This window comes from Cyprinodon variegatus, unplaced genomic scaffold, assembly GCF_000732505.1.
Source record: "Cyprinodon variegatus isolate N-32 unplaced genomic scaffold, C_variegatus-1.0 Scaffold190, whole genome shotgun sequence".
NCBI lineage: Eukaryota > Metazoa > Chordata > Actinopteri > Cyprinodontiformes > Cyprinodontidae > Cyprinodon > Cyprinodon variegatus.
In genome coordinates, this window is record NW_015150643.1 from 766,856 (window position 1) to 782,610 (window position 15,755).

The window sequence follows — 15,755 nt, forward strand, 5'->3', positions numbered from 1 at the left end:
AAGAAAAAGGAAATTTCTAGCCTGGCCCTAATACTCCGTCGTACTGCAGCGCCTCCGACTGGAAGAACATAAGAGGAGTGGTGAGAACAGCGGAGAAGATAATCGGGACTCCTCCCCCTTCTGTAAAAGACATTTCATCAACTCTGCATCACACTTGTAAACATCATATATCCATTGCATGGCTGATTTTTTCATAATCCATTCTACTGTGTTTTGCACCACATTTATTTATTTATCTGCACTGCACTGAACCTTCCCATATTAATGCCTTTTGCACCATGACTTTAAACTGGTTTTCATTTTCTGCTACACAGTTTACATTCTGATCACTGCTGCACTTTATAAATGGTAATGTTCATTTCAGTTTCACTGTTGTAAGTTGTTCATTCACAGTTGAAATTAAATGCAAGCTGTATGCATCAAAATATATATAATGCCGTATAAGGAACAGTCCGACTATAATTGATAAAAAATAAAAAAAATCTTAAACAGCTGAAAAGTTTACCCTTTAAGAAACCATTGCTTTGAATTAATTAATACTAAACTCTTAAGGATGCATGTTTGCTTTCAGGAAGGAATCTGTCCTGTTAACACAATTTACTGATTTTATAACTCTGTGTATTTGGGTGCAAATGACTCATGACGCTTATTTTAAAAAAGCTATATTTATAAGTTCCATTACAAGCCTGATATACCTCAGTTCCAGGCTGAAACAACATTTGTAGAGGAAATTTACCAGAAATCACAAGAGTTCTTTCATTTGGGGCAAAGAAAAAATAACACAAAACAAAAACAACAAAAAAACAGAGCAAGAGTGTATTTTTCATTTAAGTCAGCCACAACCTCTTATTACTGTAATTTCAAGTTAATTGTTCAAGTAAACTGTAAAGATGAAAAATTTAATTGTCTAAGGGACAACTTAAGTGTAGTCTTGTTTCATAAATAATCAATTTATGTAGATATTAGTATTTGTAAATATCAGTTCTATGATGTGTCATGCTCCCTGAACCAGTCTTTCACAATTTGAGCCCGATGAATTCTGGTTTGTCATCTTGGAATATGCCTGTGCCATCAGTGAAGGGAAAGTCCATTTATGGAATAACCTGGTCATTCAGTATATTCAGGTAGTCAGTTGACCTCATTCTTTAAGCACATACTGTTGCTGAACCTAGACCTGACCAACTGCAGCAACCCCAGATCATAACACCGCCCCCACAGGCTTGCACAGTAGGCACTAGGCATGGTGGGTGCATCACTTCACCTGCCTCTCTTCTTACCCTGATTCGCCCATCACTCTGGAACAGGATAAATCTGCACTCATCAGACCACATGACCTTCTTCCATTGCTCCACAGTCCAATCTTTATGCTCCCTAGCAAACTAAAGCCTTTTTTTCCGGTTAGCCTCACTGATTAGTGGTTTTCTAACGGCTACGCAGCTGTTCAGTCCCAATCCCTTGAGTTCCCTTCGCATTGTGCATGTGGAAATGCTCTTACTTTCAGTATTAAACATAGCCCTGAGTTCTACTGTTGTTTTTCTTCGATTTGATCTCACCACACGTTTAAGTGATCGCCGATCACGATCATTCAAGATTTTATCCAGGCCACATTTCTTCCTTAAAATTAAGGGTCCCAATGTCCTTCCAGTTTTTAATAATGCGTTGGACAGTTCTTAAACAGACTAACATCTTTTCCACGACCACATAGTTGTTTAGGAAATGAGAAGCAAGTCATTGCACCAGTTGGGGTTAAATAACCTGCAGTAATTATCCAATAGGAGGCTCATACCTATTTGCTTAGTTGGCGACTTTTTTTTGCCAGGCAGTGTATATAATGCACTAAAAGGCATTTCTAACTTCCTATAAATATAAATATCAGTGTATGATTGTTCTCTCGTGTTCTCAACAATAAGAAAACATTCAATAAATATATGTTTGAGCTCATTTTTGTATTCTAGTACAAAAACCCATTTAAAAGCGTTTGGGTCGAGTAACTGTAGATCCATCAGCCCCCACCCTTAGAGCGCCCCCACCAACTTCCATGACAAAGTTACACCCTTGCTCTGAGAAGCCCGGCTTTGCTTGAATAGTAAAAAAGAAAGCAACATTTAAAATATATTTTCTCCAGCTTCTTGCATTGTATAACTAACTTGTATTTACTTACAATCCATTGCCATTTTTAGCTGAAAAAGCTCTGTATGTCTAATGAACAGATTTTTTGGCGGCATTTTTTTTAACCAACCAACCCGTCTCCTAACTTTTACATAATCATCTATAGAAGTAGCTGCTGGTTAGTGTTCACTGAGTGCTGCTGTGTGTCTCTCCTTCAACCACGCAGCTACTTTGTACACAATGAAATGTGACCCCAATCNACTTATTTTAAAAAACCTATATTTATAAGTTCCATTACAAGCCTGATATACCTCAGTTCCAGGCTGAAACAACATTTGTAGAGGAAATTTACCAGGAATAACAGGGTGAGGCCAGAGTTTTTTCATTGGGGCAAAGAAAAAATAACACAAAACAAAAACAACAAAAAAACAGGACAAGAGTGTATTTTCAGACACAACCTGTTATTACTACTGTAATTACAAGTTAATTGTTCAAGTAAACTGTAAAGATGAAAAATAAATTATCTAAGGGACAAATTTAGCGTGATCTTGTTTAATAAATAATCCATTTATGTAGATATTATGACTTGTAAATATCAGTTTTATGCAGAATGATTGTTTATAAAAGTAAGTAATGATAATGGAAAAGATGCTCGCCTCAGAACTCAAACCTAAAAGATTTGTATCCAATATACCATTTATCTAGAAAGCACGGATCTTTAAATATATGCATTGTTAGTAAAGGCTGTTGGAAAATATAGTTTGTCTTTATTTAGAAAATATGGATGTTTTGCTTGTTAATTTTCCCATTAGAACAGTGTATATTGACTCTGAGGTTCTGGTGCCTATCCACTTTCAGCCATCCCTTAGTGTACAATGGTTATTACCTGGCCACCCTTATAAAAGTTTTCTGGCTATGCCTCTGGAAGCAGGAGAGACACACAGCAGCACTCAGTGAATATTAACCGGCAGCTACTTCAACGTTTTTTTTTACTGGTTAAAAAGATCTTGGCTTCTCAGAGGACCATGACTCTCAGTTACAGCTTAAAATTAACATGTTTTCTTATTGATCAGATAGAATCAGACTGCAGAGCTTCTACATATCTGGAAATTTAGTTTCTGGCATCATCATATTAGTAAAGAGGTTCATAACCAGCACAGAGAGAAGTAGGGAGAGCTGCAGATTTAAAGGTGAAACAGATTTACTGGGATATGCAACATGCAATAAAATATATCTCCAAGTTTACCAGAGAGTTTACAGGAAACTAAATTGTTATGTTTAAAATGCAGAATATCCATATTTTTCTGGATGGTTGGATGGAATTGACGTTGTACTTCTAGGGATGCACGATATATCTATTTTGGCATCGGAATCGGCTGTTATTCCTTATTTCTTTATACATTAATGTTTTTGGGTCCTATACATATAATGCACTAAAAGGCATTTCTGACTTCCTATAAATGTAAATATCAGTGTATGATGGTTCTCTTGTGTTCTCAACAATAAGAAAAGATTCAATAAATATATGTTTTAGCTCATTTTTGGAAAATACAAAAACCCATTTAAAGCGTTCGGGTCGAGTAACTGTAGATCCATCAGCCCCCACCCTTAGAGCACCACCACCAACTTTCATTAAAACTTAACTAGTAAAGAAGAACGCAACATTTAAACTGTTTTCTCAAGCTTCTTGCATTATATTACTAACTTGTATAAACTTATAATCTCTTGTTTTTAGCTGAAAAAGCTTAGTGTGTCTAACGAACAGATTTTTCGGTGGCATCTCTATTTTTTTTAACCAACCAACCCGTCTCCTAACTTTTAAATAATCATCTATAGAAGTAGCTGCTGGTTAATATTCACTGAGTGCTGCCGTGTGTCTCTCCTTCAACCACGTAGCTACTTCGTATACAATGAAAAGCGACTGCCAATCAGATGTCTCAAAGCGACAGATCCGATGATGTTACACCTCAGTTACGCCTGTGATTTAGCGTTATAATCATGTGCTCACTTGTAATTAGTGACTTAATTGTATGAAGGTTATTTTGTTTCAAAACTATTTGTGCATTGTACGCGAATTTGATGTTGTAGAGAGTTAAGTTCTAAGTTTTGTATTTGTAGAATTAAAAAAAATCACAAGTGCAAAATTTCCCTACACCTGTTGAAATTTTAAGTACGAGTACACAAATTCTGTTCTACAAGTTGCATATCAAAAACCTATTTAGGTTTTATTTTATTTTATTTTTCTGGCGATGAGTCTTGTTTCCTGTCTCCTTGTTTAATTCCTTATAAGTTGGTAATGCGCTTTTATCTAGTTTGCCAACCACCATAAAACCTCACAAGAAGAAGAAGAAGATTTTTTTTTTTTTTATTGAAGAATCAAAGTATTACAAGGCATATCAAAACAATTGTACAAAATTGTGAATTGAATATCTTAGGAAGCTGAACAGAGGATGTATAATATAAGAAATAGAATCATACAGAGAACCTATATACAATTAGAAAAACAAAAATAACAGATCGTAGAACAATGTAAAAAAATACAATAAAAAAAACATCAAAACGGACTCTTGAATTTTAAGTAAATTCTCAATATATTGCATAATTGATTGGGCTTTAGGGTTTTTACAATGCGTTAGTACTTTTATTTAAAGTATCTCTCAATATTTAGAGATGGGGTAATTTTTTGAAACCGACACTTATGTATGAAAAATGTGGCCAAAAGAATTAAATGGTTATTACCATAGTTTGATTTTCTATCCCCCGTTAAAAAAAACAAACAAATGTTATTATATCAAAATTCAAAAGTGGTAAAGAAGTCTTCCTTAAGATACAATTTTGAAAATCCATCCAAAGAATATTTATGATATTGCACTGAAAAAATAGATGTTCTGCTGTTTTAATATCTGAATCACAAAATACACAAGAATTTACGAAAGCGTATTAAGAATTGGTAGTTATGTTAAATATTCTATATAAAGCATCATTACAGGGGTGAATGTCATACATAATTTTGAAATGGATTTCCTTTTCTTTCTGTGGAAGTGGAAGTGAAAATATATCTGGTTCTAATTTTCTTTAAAGAGGTATCATCATACTTTTTGGAAAAAAAAAAATTCTTCTTAAGGTTGATGGAAAAAATTCCGATGTCAAGGTGGTTCTTATAAATACATTTTTTGTCAATAAAATCAAAACCTTCTATAGTTAAAGATGATTTTTTTTAGAGCAATTTCTGAATATGTTATTGTACCTTTAATTAGTAGCACCATAGCAGGGGTTTACAACTTTATTAAATGTAGTTTCTGTACATGTTATTTTGTATTTTATAATATAATATAATATTCTTTGGTGCAATCCCTCGCTGTGCACTTTTCAACTTGTCCAGACGATGGCGCTCCTCAGGAAGAAGAGAGAGCAGAAGAAGCTGAGAACGGAAGCACTTCACTGGTCCGTGAGGCCAGGTTCAGCGGTTACCAAACATCAAGGTAAGGCTGACAGAAACTCTGGAGTCCTTTTTTCGGTTCTGCGAAGCCGTGTGGGACTTTTAGGACGGGACAGTCAGAGTGTTTGGGTCGGGGAGGTCAGTGTGCTCCATGAGGAGAGGAGCCTGTGAGGAGGAGGAGGAGGGCGTAGAGGGCAAAGCCATACGTAACGTGGATTAATGGAGGAGAGAAGCAGCGGTAGATTGACAGGGAGAACAGGAACAAACCGACTAGAAACTCCGACAAACTTGTTGAGAAAGGAGCGGCTGTTACCGAGGAAGAAAAGTTATTCAGATATTAAACTTCCGGCCTGGTTTAGTGTTTATTATGACTGTGAGTTTATGACAGCTGCTCAACATGACTGTATGTGGAGGAGAAAAAGACCTGCAAAACTAAAAGGAGCTCGCTGGTTAAGATCATTGAATTATTTTTATTATTTTATTACATTTGTGTTGGATTTAGTTAAATTTTTGGTCAGTCAGTCATTAAGAACAAAATTTTGGGTTTTTAAGGTATGGGATCCCAAAGGGCCTAAAAACACTCAGGGGAAAGTTAAGAAATTAGTTTTCTAACATAATTTGTTACCAATAGCTCTAAGAGGTTAAAATATTATGTATCAGCTCTCTTAAGGAAAATCTCTCTAAAATCTCTTAAGGGAAAAAAAAAAAAAAAAAAAAAAAATATATATATATATATATATATATATATATGGGCTGAAACAATTAATCAGATAAATCAATTATTCAAATAATTTATAATTTGGTAATCGATTACTTGTCAACTGGAGAATAGAGACTCTAAAAGTTGCATTCAACTGAGAGCCACTGACCAATTATGTCCAAATTGTAAAAAGAAAATGTAAACATTTTGCATTTAAGATTAAAAAAATATTTTTCATCTGTCAATCTGCTCTATCCAGAACTCCTCAAGTGGAAAACTTTTAGTTTCACCTGGTTTGATTCCGCAAAAACTTAAGATTATTAATCCATTAATTGAAAAATCTAAAAAATAATCAAGAGATAAGTTGCAGCCCTAAGATAGATGTATAAATAAATGAATAAAAAAAAATATTTATATATGTGTGTGTGTGTGTGTGTATAAATGTGTATATATATATATATATATATTTATTTATTTTTTTCACTACTGTTTTACTATAAAGACTGAAGCTTAAGCACCTTTTTTTGTTTCAAAGTCTAGACATTCTGATAAATATATATTAGTTGATTCATTAGTAGAGATGTGCTCTGGTTAACAGCCGTATTGAACTAACTCTAAAATTGAAAGGAACGAATCAGATTAAAGAAATGTGCAGAAAACAAATGTTTATGTGTGAAAACACGACTTGGATGAAAATATGAATACATCTTCTTAACTACATGGATTTTAAAATGCAGTGTGAACCGTGTAAGATGTCAAATCTATGCCAGTTACACATTAAATTAGTATTATTATAATCCTTGATGTAGGTGGAACATTTTGTGCTGGGATTATACTCTAAATGTTCCTGTTTTAGCCTGACGGGTTTGGGCCTTGTTCGCTGCTTAGTAAGTTCGAAGTCCTGTTTATTCCTCCCTGCTTCCATTTCATACGTCACCTACTCAAACATCACGTCTTTGTTGTTTTTATAGATATTTAATACATAATCCTTTAACTAATCAAATCTCACACATACTTTGACTGTTTAGTTTCACCCTCCCAGAATATTACATATTTATTGTTTCACTTTAGTCCACTTAAACTAATGAGAATCTGCTTTTTGTCTTTTTTAGGAAATATTATGGATTATAACCTCAGATTAGACCAAAATAACTACAACCAGCGTACTGCTGATATTTAATATGAATTTACTTATAGTCAAAGTAGTTGGCAGATGATGTGTTTTGGCACCTTTTAAACATTATTCCAACATGGATCGAGTCTAGTTAGATTTTTATTTCATTAATATTTTCCTAAAAGTTTCGGATTCTTCATGCTTCTTGTGTCAGTGTCATTCTACCTTAGATTATTTTACAGTTATTTCTGTCTAGACCAGATCAGAAATGTTTTTATTTTGGTTATGTTTGTCTTCTCTAAACCTTTATCTTTTCATCAAATACTTGATCTCATGGGGAATTCTATTTCGCCGTGTTTGCTCTTTAGTACGCACAGAAATCTCTGACACAGGGATACTGAATGTCAGTAAACATGGCTGCTTTTTACAAGTCTCCTTTTTTTATTGTATAAAAAGTGCAGAAGCCAGACCGATTTTGTCCTTTAATAGGAATAATCATTAATTCTCTGCTCTTTTTGTTTTATTTACGTCAGATGGCACACCGGTTCCTACTGCGCAGAATCTGGACCTTCTCCGTCAAAGATGTCCGCTGCCTCCCATCATCCACTGCCACCGTCTCCTGCTCTTCTTTTTCCACCTCTCTTCATTCTGCCCCGATCCGGGTGTCCTTCCTCGCCCAGTCACGAAGCCTCGCCGTTTCCCATCCCCCTCGCCGAGCGGTCTCCTTCAACGTTCAGGACCAGGAGGACTTCACAGAGAGGGTCATCAACAGCGACCTGCCTGTGCTGATCGACTTTCACGCACAGTGAGTATTTCAGGGAGTTATTTCCTTACGGGCCGACACTTACAGATGTGTGAATATTAATCTTAAAGGAGTAAAACTAGAATTTTACTTACATGATTGATCTGTGTTCATGTTTAATCCATTTTTTGGTGAAAACAAAACAACTAAATGGAGCTGACCCTTGTCGAGAGCGCCCTCTTGTGGGGTTTTTGTGGCTTGAACTACAAGCCCACAGAAAAAAAAAGAAAAAAAAGCCCCTCACATTCCAGCCTTTCATTCAGGTTTAAACTGAAGCCCAAAACGTCAGAGAACTTTAAAGGTGAAAAATAAAAAAAAAAACAGATGTCCAGTGATGGCTCTGATAGTAAACATTGAAAAGATTTTCTATTTCCTGCATGTTTTATCATGCTCTGACCATAAACTTCAATTTACTTTACAGTTTGAGACAAAGTAGTACCGACATGTGTAAGAAATAGTGATTGCTGATTTTTACAAATAAAAAATAGGGAAAATGTAAAGTTTTTAGAGCAAAGAGGGACTAAATCTGAATATTTCTACTAATGACGGGTTTTTGTGACCTTCCCAGGATTGACATTGTAGCCGCGAGATCCTGCACAGATTCATTCATTCACTCATTAGCCTCCAGGTCTCAAAGCTGAAGGACTTTTTTCCTATCAGACGTTTAAAGGATGAACTGTGGAGACAGTGTTTATTGATCAAACTCAGGATTCATTGATTGTCAGTAAAATCAAGCATTCTGTTCGTGGATAATCACGTGTCTGGCTTTATCCTAATGATTGCATCAAGTAAAAAGAAACAAAGACGAATGAGAGAATATAAAGATGTCGCTTCTGCAGGGAATTACTACAAGGGAAGAAGGAACAATGATTGTGAAGAGAAGCGGTCAAAATGTTAAATAAGCTTTGGAGATACAAAAAAAAGTTTTTTTTTTTTTCGTTCAGTGTTGTTAGAGAGGGGGTGAAAGGTTAGGAAGGAATTATAGAAATAAACTCTAAGCAACTATCCTGGTTCATAACGGCTGGTCTGAGGCCAAAATCAGATCCTAGTGGCTTCTCCCTGTAATGATGTCATCACATCTTATCACCCAATCAGAGATGGAGATTTAAAAACATGCAGCCTTGTCACGATGTGAACAGCCAATCAGATAAAAGGATTGTAAGTTATTTCTTTAAGATCTCCAGTGGTTTCCAACATGACGCTATCATGATGGTTACCTACAGGTCTGATGTGTTGGTTACTGATCCATGATTTAATACCAGAACCTTGTTACAGATGCAGCCTAAGCTCAGGGAGCGGTTCAGCAGGGACGCTCAGATTCCCGCTCCTCTAGCTGAAGCCTGACGCCCCAAAGCAAAAACATACTAAAACATGACAGCGTTACATGGTGGGGAGAAGTTTATTTTCAGTCTGATCCGCCGTTTATTCTGATTGCTTATGTCCATGTTAGCGTAGCTAGTGAGCTCTGCGTTAAACACACTGACTGAAGAGATCATTTCCTCTGCTAGTTCCTCCCCTCTTATGTTTAGCTACCACACTTAGCTCCATGACGGCATAAATAATTAGTTCTTGAATCTGAGATGAGTCGAACAGCGAGGACTGGGAGGAGCAGAACTTGAATGATGCTTTCAATGAGCCTCAGTTTAATTGTAAAAAGTTAAATGTTATTTCTAGTCGAAGTCGGCTGATGATGATGGTGGTTATTTGGAATTGCCGATGGGAAACACATGCAGTGGAAACTAGTCTTTTAAAGTGAGGCGTCATTCAGAAACACTCGGCTATGGAGTTAATATTGCTCCATTATTGATTAAAGGAAAGGAATCATTTTGTAAGGCATGTTAATTTAAAAAATGTTTTTATTTAAAAAAAAAAAGTAGCTTTTTGCTGTCTTCTCACATTTAGATTTTATTTCTCCTTTTCAAGTTGTTTTCTTTATTTCCTGTACATTTTATTCTTTAAGAATATTGTTTTACACATTTTATATAATTTTTTTTTTTTTTTTTTTTACAAATTGCATTCTTTTAACACAATATTTTATAATCAGGTTCTCTTTACTTCTAGGGGCGGTCTTTATGTGCATTAAGGGCAACCTTTTTATCGGTCAATATGCGGGAAAAAAGCTAGCATTTGTGTTACGCTTGAGAAGAAGAGAATTTGATCAGTAGAACGTAATTTGAAAAAAGTGCACTTTATTGGGCCTTTTCTGGAAGCTGATATATCTTTTTTTTCATTTACATAATAAATAATGTTACTAAATAATGTTACACAAGACTTAACTTAAAAAAAAATGAACATAGACAAATCAAGCAAAACATTAACATTGAATAGCACAGGGAGGGAGCGCCGATGCATGTGCTTTAGGTGATCTTAAGACGTGGCGGCTAAAAGCAGCAGGGAAATGATGCAAACATCAGCTGATGCAAGGAGAAAATACCAGCTGGCTGATGTTTCAATCTACCTCCAGCTTCTACCCTGAAAATGTCCCTAAATGACACCTTTTTTTTTTTCCTCTCTTGATCTGGATTAAATTAGTTTTTTCCCATGCAGTAGTTTAGCGACGGTCGACAGTCTGACTAACGCTGTGGTTGTCCTTTAGGTGGTGTGGTCCTTGTAAGATCCTTGGGCCGAGGCTGGAGAAGGCTGTTGCTAAGCAGAAAGGCCGCGTTGCCATGGCAAAAGTTGACATCGATGATCACACAGACCTGGCTATTGAGTACGGGGTAAGCGCTTCCAGCTGATCTGTTGACTCTGCACACATACGGCATAAAAAAAAACTCATTTCAAAACCAGCATTAATTAACAAAACAAATCAACTAATCAGTAACAACTCTTGACTAAGTGAAACCAAACTACACAAACATACTTGTACAAATAGAAGAAAAGAAATGGAAATGATGGGAAACCATTATTAATAAAATGAAGCATTTCATAGTTTTATGTTTTAGAACCAAAATGTATCTTTAAGCATTTTGAACGCGTTCAAACCGAATCTTAATACAAGAATGATTTTTCCAAATCGGAGATAATTTATTCTTATAATACCATCTGATTTATGCTGAGGGAATAACAAGGGGTTAGGGCCCTTAGCATGACAGGAGAAACGTTTACGAACACCGGAGGGTGGAAAGATGATGTGTGAATTTCCATTTTTGTTTTGTTTAGACAAAGAAATGAATGGCTAGCAAACACAAAGGAACTCACTTTGAAGGACTATAACCTCTTTAAATGTAATAAACCACCAACGTAATAGAAATATGTTGCTTTTATATAATAATCCCGCAATCATGAAACATTTCCAACCAGTGTAATGGCAGCTGCCTACTATAAACCTAACACACCATTTCTAACACACATAATAACCTTTACGTCTGCAGAGATTTTTAATATATTTGTGGGGAAGTATATAACTTCCTGCAAACGAAATAATTCAAGGTTTATTGAGGTTAATGATTGCCGTTCCCTGCTGACATCCGCCCCATGTTCTTTCTAAGCTGCACGCTTCCTCAATGGTTTTTGCTGCACATTGTAACTGTGTAAGAAAATCTCTGCAGCGCATAAAATATAAATATAATAAAGACCAAAACATTCTTCCGTATCCATTTTGAATCAATGTTTCATTCTTTCATCTGTTTTTCAATTTAAAATAACAATAAAATTTGGTTAATATGTTTATTTTTCAATGCAATTCTAGATTAAATGTATTTTAAAAAATCAATGAATAAGAGATAAATTTATATTACTTCCCTTTAATTTTGGGCTTTTATAGCATCTCGTTTCTGTTGTCGATGCCCAACCCTACACAGCAGACGGGTCTGAAAGTCCTAAAGTTAAAGCAGGGCTACATGGAACATCTAACAGGGAACCATTCAGTACATGATCTGAAAATAGATACTGAGATAAGACAATCTGTCTGCACCGTCAGTCGCATTAAGGAGAGCATTACTCAGAAGTTATGGGAGCTGCAGAAATCCACGACTCTGATGGTTGAATCTGTCATCAGAGCAGTAATTAGTCGTTGAAAATAGGAAAGCCTTGACAGGGCCGCTCAGATAAGAGGGAGATTGACCTTTACATCGTAAATACGCCCACACTAAACTGAAGCACGGTGGTGGCAGCATTATGTTTTGGGGGATCTGAAAATCCTTTAGAAATGCCATTAACAACCGATGTCTAAGAGCTTGAAAAAATTATAAACATCAATTAATATGCATCCATAAATTTAATTGTTCTTTCATATTTGTTATGATACATGACTTTGTGTTGGTCTGTCAGATAAAATATTTTAAATGTTTTGGGATTAAGGGATTTAATCTGCTTTGATTGTTGCTCGAGCCGGGCTTACTTAGTCGTGCAATAATTTTTCGATCGGGCCAACTTTCAGCCTGATTGTGTGTGGTGTAGTGTACAGGGGGTAGGGGTGTAAATCACACCCATCATGGCGATTTGATTCAGTATCGATTTCCTGATCCAATGATCCGATTATTTTAGATACTCAAGAACACATCTTCTTTTTCCTCTGCCACGACTGTATGTGTGCATGCAGAAAGAGGGTGATGGCTGGAGGAAGCGAGGTAGGAGGGCAAAATAGTTTTAGCGCCACCGCAGCACGGGAGTCAGAATTAAAGTGGGGCACAAAAGTATTTAGTCAGCCACCAATAGTGAGAGTTCTTCCACTTAAAAAGATGAGAGAGGCCGGTAATTTTCATCATAGATATACCTCAGCTATGAGAGACAAAATGAGAAAAAAAAATCCAGAAAATCACAGTCTGATTTTTAAAGAATTTATTTGCAAAATATGGTGGAAAATAAGTATTTGGTCAATAACAAAAGTTCATCTCAATACTTTGTTATATACCCTTTGTTGGCAATGACAGAGATCAAACGTTTTCTGTAAGTCTTCACAAGGTTTTCACACACTGTTGCTGGTATTTTGGCCCATTCCTCCATGCAGATCTCCTCTAGAGCAGTGATGTTCTGGGGCTGTCGCTGGGCAACACGGACTTTCAACTCCCTCCAAAGATTTTCTATGGGGTTGAGATCTGGAGACTGGCTAGGCCACTCCAGGACCTTCTTCTTACGAAGCCACTCCTTCGTTACCCGGGCGGTGTGTTTGGGATCATTGTCATGCTGAAAGACCCAGCCACGTTTCATCTTCAATGCCCTTGCTGATGGAAGGAGGTTTTCACTCCAAATTTGACGATACATGGCCCCATTCATTCTTTCCTTCACACAGATCAGTCGTCCTGGTCCCTTAGCAGAAAAACAGCCCCAAAGCATGATGTTTCCACCCCCATGCTTCACTGTAGGTATGGTGTTCTTTGGATGCAACTCAGCATTCTCTCTCCTCCAAACATGACGAGTAGAGTTTTTACCAAAAAGTTCTATTTTGGTTTCATCTGACCATATGATATTCTCCCAGTCATCGTCTGGATCATCCAAATGCTCTCTAGCAAACTTGAGACGGGCCTTGACATGTACTGGCTTAAGCAGGGGGACACGTCTGGCACTGCAGGATTTGAGTCCCTGGCGGCGTAGTGCGTTACTGATGGTAGCCTTTGTTACTTTGGTCCCAGCTCTCTGCAGGTCATTCACTAGGTCCCCCCGTGTGGTTCTGGGATTTTTACTCACCGTTCTTGTGATCATTTTGACCCCACGGGGTGAGATCTTGCATGGAGCCCCAGATCGAGGAAGATCATCAGTGGTCTTGTATGTTTTCCATTTTCTAATAATTGATCCCACAGTTGATTTCTTCACACCAAGCTGTTTACCTATTGCAGATTCAGACTTCCCAGCCTGGTGCAGGTCTATATTTTGTTTCTGGTGTCCTTTGACAGCTCTCTAGTTTTGGCCATGGTGGAGTTTAGAGTGTGACTGTTTGAGGTTGTGGACAGGTGTCTTTTATACTGATAACGGGTTCAAACAGGTGCCATTAATGAAGGTAACGAGTGGAGGACAGAGGAGCCTCTTACAGAAGAAGTTACAGGTCTGTGAGAGCCAGAAATCTTGCTTGTTTGAAACTGACCAAATACTTATTTTCCACCTTATTTTGCAAATAAATTCTTTAAAAATCAGACAATGTGATTTTCTGGATTTTTTTTTCTCATTTTGTCTCTCATAGTTGAGGTATATCTATGATGAAAATTACCGGCCTCTCTCATCTTTTTGAGTGGGAGAACTTGCACTATTGGTGGCTGACTAAATACTTTTTTGCCCCACTGTATGTCCAGTAGCAAGTGGATAAAAATAGACCGGAGGAAAGAAAAAACATGAATCGATACTCTTGCGGACGTGTCGATGCATCGGATCGTCAGCTGTTGGATTGATGCATCGATACAAAACGATTATTTACACCCCTAACAGGGGGTAACGAGGGGCGATCAAACTCTCACGACCAATTCCCCATCAGGAACCGTGAGGTCGGGAGAAAATAAAACATGCTTAAATTCATTCGACCGTCATAAGGTGGTGACTAAATCGCTCAGTGAGCATGCACAAACAAGGATTCTTCTCCTCTCAGATTAAAACACAGAAGAATGGCGGGGGTGCCAGTGAAATGTAGACCGTAGTAGCCATGTTTGCTCAGCCACTTCTTTGTCCAAATACGTCGTCGCCTTTTCTTTTTAGGACTTTCAGCAAAAAATTGCAGAAACTGCCAAGGCAGCGCGTTTCACTCTAGTGAGCTTCATATTCCTCTTTCTCTTCGTTTGGCTTCCTCACTGCGGAGCTGAGTCTGACATGGTTTTTAGACGTACAGTGTGAGCAGGTAGATGGCATCAGATAGTCGGGTCACACTGTGTGAGAACATACATTGTGAGCTGTGAACTCACACTGTAGGATGAAACCCTGCGCTTCGTTGTACAGTGTGAGCTGTAGCTGCGTGCAACGTTAAAAACACCTAGTGTATGGCCGGCATTCCTAAATGGATCCAGTTGAGTGTTGGACTTATTTCTGTCTTTCCAGGTGTCTGCTGTTCCTACAGTCATCGCCATGAGGGGAGGAGACATCATCGACCGCTTCGTGGGCATCAAAGATGATGATCAGTTGGACTCATTCGTCAGCAAAGTCATTGGACAGTGAAGCCCCGCCCCCCCAAAGCTGTACGCCGCCATCACGGTGCTGTTATCTGAGCTCCTGGCGTGTCGGGCAGACGCTGCCTCAGTCCCACCTAGCCAACTCTCAAACACTCATCTCTAGACTCTCGTCTTCAGCCGGGGATCTGTCCAGCGATGGGCGTTTCACCATTTTCATTCATTTTGTTTTACATTCTCTTATTTTCTCTGGTAAAAATGTGATGGCTTTATGAATCTATCCTTATATAAACCTTCAGGCTCTCTGTACGTTTTCTCTGTAGGACAGGAAATGATGTCTGTAAAAAAAAACTGGTCCAGATTACCATGAGGGACAAACCTTTATAGATTTAGAAAAGGAGGAGATTGGATTATGAGAAGCAGTTAACCTGAGATATTGTTACTTGTAATTCCTGCTTCTTTCCACAAGAGGGTGGTGTTTCTCTTAAGATCTTCAAGCTACACATGGTTGTTTGACACCGTTTTGCCTCATAATGTGAGAGAAGATGGATGTGTGTGTGAGG

At 37.4% G+C, this 15,755-nt stretch overlaps 1 protein-coding gene across 1 annotated transcript; it reads left to right on the top strand.

Annotated features, from left to right (window-relative positions):
* The first annotated feature begins 5,505 nt into the window (after positions 1-5,505).
* txn2 (thioredoxin 2) lies at positions 5,506-15,485 on the top strand. The gene is made up of 4 exons (XM_015379335.1): positions 5,506-5,591; positions 7,896-8,167; positions 10,761-10,884; positions 15,125-15,485. Exons 2-4 carry the CDS (start codon positions 7,896-7,898, stop codon positions 15,239-15,241), a joined length of 513 nt encoding a protein of 170 aa, XP_015234821.1. The 5' UTR covers positions 5,506-5,591; the 3' UTR covers positions 15,242-15,485.
* Positions 15,486-15,755: the final 270 nt, after the last annotated feature.

Coding starts and splice junctions, on each gene's coding strand:
- txn2 (XM_015379335.1), top strand. CDS start 7,896: ATGGCACACCGGTTCCTACTGCGCAGAATCTGGACCTTCTCCGTCAAA. Junction 8,168..10,760: donor CTGATCGACTTTCACGCACA/GTGAGTATTTCA, acceptor GTTGTCCTTTAG/GTGGTGTGGTCCTTGTAAGA. Junction 10,885..15,124: donor ACCTGGCTATTGAGTACGGG/GTAAGCGCTTCC, acceptor CTGTCTTTCCAG/GTGTCTGCTGTTCCTACAGT.